General features: G+C 45.3%; 1 protein-coding gene across 1 annotated transcript in view; it reads right to left on the reverse strand.

The window, feature by feature from the left end:
• RLF (RLF zinc finger) overlaps positions 1-8,474 on the reverse strand; it is a 62,518-nt gene extending 54,044 nt beyond the window's left edge. Inside the window, exon 1 of the mRNA XM_084786420.1 lies at positions 8,194-8,474. Within this exon, the coding sequence (XP_084642546.1) occupies positions 8,194-8,436 (243 nt within the window). The 5' untranslated portion in view covers positions 8,437-8,474. The remainder of the gene's footprint in view (positions 1-8,193) is intronic.
• Between the last annotated feature and the right edge of the window lie 1,141 nt (positions 8,475-9,615).

The raw sequence follows: 9,615 nt of genomic DNA on the forward strand, positions 1-9,615 counted from the left end.
CGACAGTAGTGGTCTCAGAGAACAGCAGAAGCAGCAATGGGACCACAGCAGACACTGCAACCAGAGTTTCCGGTGCTTCGAGCGTCACTTTACTCAAGGTTTGGGTGACACGGGCTACAAAGCTAGCTTCTGAATAACCTGCCACGTAATTTCCATTCAGACATCTCCCAAGAGAAGGCAGCAGCAGCAGAAAAGCTAATGTGTTTGAAATTGCTTGTTTGCAGGCCAAGGAGAGGCTTCAACAAGCAAAAGCACCTGTCACAAGCCTGGCAACCCGAGCTCGCTGCGGGAGGAAAGCTGCCTCTCTCAGTTGTCCCCACCTCCACACACACAAGACTGATATGATGGCAAGCCCGCAAGCACACTCAGATATGTGCACATTACACAAAAATGGAACACACACACAATAATTAAAGCTTTAAAATATATCTGTGGTTCTGAGGATAGAGTGCAGGACCCTGTGGCATGCTAGACAAATTTTCACCTAGTTATACACTCAGCCTGATTTTTTTTAATATATTGTAAATATTAAGCCCAGGGCTGGATTGCTCAGTGGTTAAGAACACTGGCTGCTCTTCCAGAGGACCCACGTTAAATTCCCAGCACCCACATGGCAGCTCACAAGTGTTTATAACTGCAGTTGCAGGGGATTCAACACCCTCACACAGATACCCACACAAGTGAGACACTAATGCACATTTAAAAAAAATACAGTAAATTTAAAAAAGAAAGAAAATATTAAGCCCAAGAATCGTCATGGTCACCAAGCTCTCCCATCTCAGCATCTCTGCACTGTTGTCCTATGCATTTGCTACCTCAACTCTTCCACAATACTAAAATGCTTTTCATAGTATCTGTCCATCCTCACTAACTCCACAATGTGTACAGTGAAATGGGTGCGTTATATATATACAGGCTAAGGGTAAGTCCCTTAGGAAGCAGCCAAAGTCTTCTACCTAGTTCTTTTCTTTTTTTGTGTTTTACCAAAGTTTTTAAAAATAATTTAATTAAATTTTTTCCATGTACACTTATATTATTACACATGTATAAAATAAACTACATACAGCAAGAAGAACCATGAAATAATCAGGAATTATATTAATGTTACATTCATAGTGTCTTGGCTATTTGTATTTGGCAACCTTGAAGAAAACATATTTCCTATCTTGGTGAGTCTAAAATTCCGAATGTAAATCAATATCTATCGTATCTCGTCTCTATCAACTTAAAACATCTATCTAGACCTAAAAACATCTTAACCACTAAACAACTAAGCTTAACTGTAGAACTAAACTATCTGGTCTTGAACCCCATCAGAGACTTGAGAAGGAATAAAATTAAAACCTGAAGCCAGGCATTGTGGCGCATGCTTTTAATCCCAGCACTTGGGAGGCTGAGGCAGGAGGATCGCTGTGAGTTCGACGCCAGTCTGGTCTACAAAGCGAGTCCAAGACAGCCAAGATAACATAGAGAAACCCTGTCTCGAGCAAAACAAAAACAAAAAACAAAAACAAACAAAAAACAAAAAACCAACCCAGCAAACAACAACAACAACAAAAAACAAACCTGAGTAAACAGGAAGTGCAGGTTAGCAGCTTCCAAAGTGGGGGAAAAAAAAAAAAGACAGAGACAGTTTGCTGCCTGAACAGTTACCGAAAACTCTCTATAACGTTGGAGCATCATCTTCAGCCTTCTGGCTCAGTACATCTGACAGACTTAACTGTGAGGCAGGAACTACTGAGGACTTATCTGTCTTGGCAGAGTTTGGCTAGCGACTCTGCATGCATGAAACCTTGCCTATTTTTAGGCAGAATTCTGTCTACATACCTACTTCTTTTTTTAAATTTATTCATTTATTATGTATACAGTGTTCTGCCTACATGTACACCAAGCAGGCTAGAAGAGGTCACCAGATCTCATTATAGATGGTTGTGAGCCATCATGTGGTTGCTGGGAATTGAACTCAGGACCTTTGGAAGAACAGCCGGTGCTCTTAACCTCTGAGCCATCTCTCCAGCCCCCTACCTAGTTCTTTACCCAAGACAGGTGTCTCTTTTAAAGTTCTTGTCTCAGGCCGGGAAGTGGTGGTGCACGCCTTCAATCCCAACACTAGGGAGGCAGAGGCAGGCGGATCTCTATGAGTTTGAGGCCAGCCTGGTCTACCAAAGTGAAACCTTGTCTCAAAAAAATAAAGAAAAAACAAAAAGTTCTTGTTCAAATACTGTGCAATTCCTACACTACAGCCCATTCAACTTATTATTTGAGGAGGGAGGTAGGAGCAGAAGACAGCTCAGCCAGCAGTCAAGAGAGCTCCTGGTTCTCTCAAAGAGCAGCAAGCTGTGCCTGGTCACTCTAACTCTAGCTCCAGGGCAGGACCTAACACCATCCTCTAGCCTCCCTGGACACACACATGCATTCAAGAACACACACTACAACAAACTTTCCCCCGAGACAGGGTCTCTCTGTGTAGCCCTGGCTGTCCTGGACTCACTTTGTAGATCAGGCTGCCCTCAAACTCATAGAGATCGGCCTGCCTCTGCCTCCCGAGTGCTGGGATCAAAGGCACCACCATGCCTGGCTAGGACAAATCTTTTTAAAATGTTTATATGTCAGCATTGTATTAAATACAAAGCACGAAAGGAGACTTGGGTGCAGTGGGTGCCCACGCCAGGAAGCCCAGCACTCTGGGGGTGAAGCAATAGGGCTGTTGGGGCCACGGTGGTGGCACACTCAGAAGGCAAAGGCAAGTGTAGCTAGCCTGCTCTGCATAGTAGACCCTTTTTTAAAGGGGGGGGGGGGAGAATAACAGAGTAAGATACTCTCTATAGGGAATTTTAAAAACGCAAACCATAGTTAAGGGCAACCAGAAAGCAAGAAATTAGTGAAAATATGCTACAAATAAGAGGAAGTCAACTAAAACATTGACAGCAAGAAAATGACAGTTGATACTATATACAAAGTGTCAAACAAAAACAGGAAGGGCTCAGTAGTAAATACTTGCCAAGCACTGAGGCCACTGGGTTAAAAAACAAACAAACAAACAAAAAACCCAACTTCCTGTGTTAGCCCACACCTGCACCCCTAGCATTTGAGGAGCAGGGAAGAAGGATCCCATTAAAGACCAGCAGGTTTACACAGTCCTAAGGCTGGTATATACAGGGGTATATAGCAGTGACCCTGCCTTAAAAAGCCAACCCTGCAGGGGGCGCACGCCTGTAATGCCAGCACTCTGGGAGGCAGAGGTACTCTATGAGTTTGAGGCCGGCCTGGTCTACAAAGCAAGCCAGCCCTGCAGGATGATTTGAGACATACTCCTATTATCCCAATACTCCATCACCACTACATAATGAGCTTAGATGTAGATTTTGTTTTGTTTTGTTTGTTTTTTTTTTTTGAGACAGGTTCTTACATAGCCCTGGCTGACCTTCAACTTCTGATCCTGAGTACACCACATGCAGTTTAGTGGGTTCTGGGTATTGAAACCAGGGCTTCATGCATGTTAGAAGGCATGTTTTTGTTTTGTTTTGCTTTTTGTTTTTTAAAAGATAGTCTTAGCCTTCACAATGTATTTACTTAGAATATAATAAGTATATTACCATTCAAATTGCAAATGAGCAAATTGAGTAACAAAACAAAGCCTAAGTTCATAGAGCTAATTTAAATGAAGTCAGAATGGCAGTCCTCTCCATTTTTTTGGTTAGTCAAAAATATCAAATGGAAAAGTCCCCAAATAATAATGTATTAATTTATATATGGTACATGATTGAAGTAGCGTGATGACATCTTGGGTCACCTATTTCTGCCTCACTAGGGACATGAATATCCCTCTGTCCAAGATGTCCAAAGAGCTAGTATATGCCACAATGTTACTGAGTAGCCAGCTCAGCTATTATAGAGCTTGTGTTCAAATGATCTTTATGGAATAGCTTCCAGCTGGTAAGCAAGCCATAAGAAGCCCATCTTTCAAGTGGTTTTATCTTTTAGGCACTCTGTCATCTCACATATCTACAGAAAGGATACACACTAAGATATCTTGAGAAAGAACAACATTCTACACCCTCCAGTACAGCCTACTGTTGAAACTGTTCTGTTCTGTGGGAAGATGTTACTGTGTCTGACTTATAAAGCAAGCCTATTTATTGTTCATATTAGCGGGAGCTGAGGTGGGAGTATATCCCAGTGTGAATTTGTTGGAGGCCAGAGAACTGCTTTGGAGTGTTGTGGGTTCTAGGGAATGAACTCAGGTTATCAGTGTTCACAGCAATTGAGTTTACTCACTGAGCCATCTCACCTGCCTCATGGGTGAACACAGGAGTGGGGGTGTGGTGGGTGGAGGATACGAGACAACAGCATGTAAAGAGTTTTTTTCACAGTACCTATAAGTTCAGACGTCTAGGATAGTCTTAGAATGTATACTCTGCCCACAGAGAGCTAATTATTATTATATGGTCTATTTGATTCCGAATCTTTTTACTCAACAACTAATCCAGAAAGATATATGCAGTACTTACTGTAACCATTAAAAATCTATGAAGTTGAACTGAGTACAGTGATACAAGCCTTTATTTCCAGCGCTTGTGAGGCAGAAGCAGGCATATCAGTTCCAGGACAGCTCTCGTAGCCAATTTGAGGCCAGCCTCAGACTCTGTCTCAAAAAAGAAAACTAACAACAAGAACAAACAAACATATAACCAAACAAACAAAAATACTGCAATGTTACTGTAAGTCTAAAATCTAAAAGTGTGTAACATGTTTACTCATAAATTACTTTGGTAATTCTTTTATTCTTACAGTATCTTCCTACTAATTTCATGTATGCTAAACGTAAGTTTAATTAAAAAGCCTTCAGAACTTGTGCTACATACAGAGCCATCAGTTCTAAGACTTTCAAAATATTTTTAAATTTTCATTCATTCCTTCATTTGAGGGGCATGCTAGAGTATGCATGTGGAAGTCAGAGGACAACCTGACAACCCCGCCTTCTACCATGTGGGTTTCAAGGGTCAATCCCAGGTCATCAGGCTTGGCAGCAAGCATTTTTATCCACTGAATTACCTTGACAACCCAGACTGAGGATTTTGGTTTCATAAATATAGCAAAACAAACAAACAAACAAACAAATAAACAAACACAACCAAAAAAAAATCCCCAACAAAACAAAACTTAAGACATCACCAGTAACAAAAGTAGCATTAATCTATTTTTCTGCTTGTTTTTCTATGTAGCCCTGGCTTTCTTTGAACTCAGTAATCACCTGCCTCTGCCTCCCTAGTGCTGGGTTTAAAGGTGTGCACCATCACTGCCTGGCTCACACGAATCTTTTTTAAAAGTTACTTAAAAAAAAAAAACATTTATGTGCAGATGTGTGGCATCATGGAGGCCAAGGAACAATTTTTAGGGATTAGTTCTCCTTCACCAAATGGAGGTTGAAGGCTGGCCTACTGTCCTTGCTTGCTCTACACCACACCCGGAGGCAGGGTCTCTGATGAGCCTCCCTGAACCTGGAGAGATAGCTCAGTGGTTAAGGGCACTGGCTGCTCTTCCAGAAGACCTCACCAGGGTTCAATTCCCAGCACCCACATGGCAGCTCACAAGTGTCTGTAACAACAGTTCCAGGTGCTCTGGCACCCTCATACAGATATACAAGCAGGAAAAACACCAAGGGCACATAAAAATAGTAAATCTTAAAAAACAAAACAGAGTTCCTATTTTCACATAGTCTGGATAGCCAATCTCCTCAGGGGCACTCTTGTCTCTACTTCCCTGGAGGTGGAATTTCAGGTAAGACACCACACTCACTACGCTTTTTCTCTGTGTAGCCTTGGCTGGCCTTGAACTCACAGCGATCTACCTGCCTCTGCCTCCCTGAGTGCTGGGTTAAAGGGATGTGCCACCATGTCTGCCTTCAATTTAAGTCTTTAGAACAATATTTCTTTTCTTCTCTTTTTGAGACAGGGTCTCCTTGTGTAGACCGTGATGATCTGGAACTTACCCCACAAGCCAGGCTGGCCTTAAACTCGGGCCGCTTGCCCCTACCTCTGCCTCCGAATGATAGGATTAAAGGTATGCACAATACCCAGGCTAGGATGACTTGAAATCAGAGGCACTTGGTTTTTTGCCACCAGTGTCTGGCTTTGGTTCCCCATTTGAAAAGCAGGAAATCCTTACAAACCCCAGCTCTCAGGACGCAGAGGCAGATGGAGTTCAAGGCCAGCTTGGTCTACAGAGCAAGTTCCAGGATAACCTGGGCCACAGAGGGGGTTAAAGTAGAACCAAGAAAGCTATTCAACCAACCTAATTAATGGTCCAATTTTTCAGGAATACTTATGTACAGTATATTCTGACACGGTCCAATCTGACTGGCTACATTCACCCTTGCTATCTTTGCTGGTAAATAATTTAAACTTCAAAGCTCTATTCAAAATCCACAGTTGTTTCCCTACCCCACTCTCCCATGGCTGTCTGTACTCCTCAGCTCTACCTCCATCACCCTAGGCGACTCATTTACAGCCTTAAAGTCAGAGGGTCTACCCGTATTCAAAGGGCTTCCCCCAGTTCTCAGCACCCAGTATTTATTTTCTGTCATTCTCACTGGGATGTGCCATGATGTCGCCTCACACTCTCTTGTTTTACATTTTTCCTCACCACTACCAAAACCCGCACTGATTAATACCGTCGTTTCCCTTTGTGGGGTTGTGTGAAATGCGGACTTGAGAAAGTAACGCCACACTGCAGCCTAGCCAGGGAGCCTATTATGAAGCCCAGGATGTCCTTGAACTTTCATAGACCTTCCTGCCTCAGTGCTGGGACTACAGGTATGCACCACCACGCTTTGCAAATACTGACATCCTATCACGGCTAAGTACTGGGTCTTATTCACGTTTCCTCAACCCTTGATTAAACGTCTGGCACCATACTAAGGGTTGACAAAAAGTTGTGGCAATAAATGCCTGTCCTAAAACAAGAACGATCATTACCGGTAAAACAGACAACGACGGGAATGCTTAAGAGTATACACAACTCTTGTTGGACTAAGCTAATGTATGCAGAAAAGGTGAGCAGAGATGAAATTCCAACGAGCGGGACACGGAGGAACTCAACAGAGATAACTTTAATTCTTCCCAGGACCAACTGAACGAACTGCTCACTTACCCCAACTACAACTCTGTAACTCCACAATTTTCCGGCACTCAACAGCTCATTAAGAGTGCACGTACCAACATACTTTGATTATTTTGTATTCTCTAAGGTACACCAAATGAGGAGCAAAGGGATGACTGAAACCTGATAGTGCAAGTACCAGAAGCACAAACAATAACGGCAAGCGCTTACACTTGTAAGGCACTTGAGAACATGAGGGGAAAAAATGGCAGTGTGATCACGGAGACCAAACTTAAAAACACATCCGTCAGCATGTAGCCCCATAGATTGGGACGTGCACAGAAACGATCAATCACCCCCGACTGCCAAGAGAGGCTAGTCTATACATCTCTCTCCCAATCGTTTCTACTCAAAGACTAATCTCCACTGTAAGGCTCATCAGCTCCATTTCCAGTAGTACCATCCGCAAATGAATACAAAACAGGTCCAAGAATGGCACAAACAAATCTCTTCACACCCGCGCCAAAGTGGCAAAAACAAAAACCAACCGACCGACCGACCGACCAACCGGCTCAGTGATTCCGAATCAGAAAGCTCTAGACGCCATCCAAAACCAACCGTCGTTATCTTAGGGAAGCCAAAAGATGCTGACTCCAAAGATAGGTCTCTGGCCCTAGCCCACCTCTCCCGATCATTCAGAAAACCAACCAACCAACCAACCAAACCCAGGGTTTTCCAGTTTGGGAGACCCGCACACTACTCAAAAAACATCTCCCTGCAAGAACTGGCAATCCATCCCTCAGGGGGGCAGTGGCGCTCCAGCCACCGGGCCAGGACCCAGGCAACGGCGACAGGGCACAGCCCTTCCAGGGAGCTCTCTGAGCTCTCAGTACCGCCCAGCGCAACCCGCCCCGGCAGCGACTGAAGTCGGGGTTAAGGTAAAGCTGGGCCTACCCGGCCCGGGGGCGCGGCGGAGACACGGGGGTGGCGCTTTCCCCTTCTAAGCTCCGGGCTGCTGAAACGGACCCGCGGCCTCTTCCCCGGGCCTCGCCACCCCTCCACCCCAGGCCAGCTAAGCCCGCCGCCCCTCACCTGGCAGAAGCTCCGGCAGTAGTTCAAAGATGAGACCTCGGACACCTCCTGCTCCCTCAGCTCGGTCTCCAGCTGCCAGAGACACGGTCGCAGGCCCGGAGCCCCCGGCGCCGGAGATGCAGGGCGATGACCCCGAGCCATGGACTCAGTCTCGGTTCCGGCTCCGGCTCCCGCAACCGCCGGAGCCTCAGCCACGGCCCCGGCCCCGGCGGCGGCGGTGGCGTCTCCCTTTCCGTCCGCCATCTTCCCACGGCCCAGCAGCGCGTAGGCAACCAAACCACGTGACTCCGCCTGGCCCCGCCCCCCAAACGCCCATGATGGTGATGCACTCCCTGGCGACGCTGGCGCCAACTTTATTCCGTCACTAGGACGCCCAATGTTGGTCCTCTCGGAAGTCTCTACCATAGCCGCCCTAGCAACAGCCTAGCAACGACAAGGTTCTAGCGGCCCAGGGATCTTAAAGAGAGTCGTGGAGCATTAAGGGCCTAGACACAATCGAGATAAGAGAGAGAGAGAGAGATATGTCAGCCAAGCTGCGGATTGAAGAACGAGGGAAAGGTAGCCCAGAAAGAAGATGGAGAAAAGCATCCCCGGTGGGAGAAAAAGAAAGATTGTTAGGCAGAACTGAAAACAAACTGAAGGGAACTTGGTTTATAATGGAAATGACATTACTGTGTACTGGGGAAAGGTTCAACCAAAACATACGGCATTGAGACGATTCTACTAAAAAAGGGGGGAAAATACCCTTTTGTTTGTTTAGCTTTAGTTTTACTTTTTTGTTGTTTTTCAGGACAGGTTTCCTCGTAGCTCTAGCTGTCCTGAAACTCACACTGTAAACTCAAAGATTCACGTGCCTCCGCCTCTGTTGAGATTAAAGGCGTGTAGAGGCAGGCTGGATCTGTGTGAGTTCGAGGCCATCCTGGTCTACAGAGCAAGTGCCAGGACAGCCAAGGCTACACAGAGAAACCCTGTCTCGAAAACCAAAAAACGGAAAAGCCTTTGTAATCCCAGCACTTGAGAGGCGGAGACAGGAGGATCATGAGTTCCAAGTCTTGGTGGTGGTGGTGGTGGGGTGGTGGTAAAAGGGGGAACAAGAAAGAAATGTAAAGGATAACAAAAGAAAAGGGAGAATGGCAAGGCAAGTATGGCTGGAGCCCAAGTGGGTAAAACAAGAGAGTGTTTTTGTATAAACATGGAAATGATACAAACAAGGAGGATTTATGATGCAAAAGGAACCGGGGGATTTGCAGGAGAACAATTCTTGAGAAGGCCAGAGAAGGAAACATCCAGAAGGCAAGAGGCTTACTCTAGTATGCAAACAAGGGATATAGTCATTTCAACTGGGGGTGGGGGGTGGGGGTGGAGTCAATATGGGGTCTAGATGAGGGAAAATGTATGATTAGGTAATGGGAGACATGAGAG

The sequence above is a fragment of the Acomys minous genome (assembly GCF_964271855.1).
Source record: "Acomys minous genome assembly, chromosome: 6".
Classification (NCBI taxonomy): domain Eukaryota; kingdom Metazoa; phylum Chordata; class Mammalia; order Rodentia; family Muridae; genus Acomys; species Acomys minous.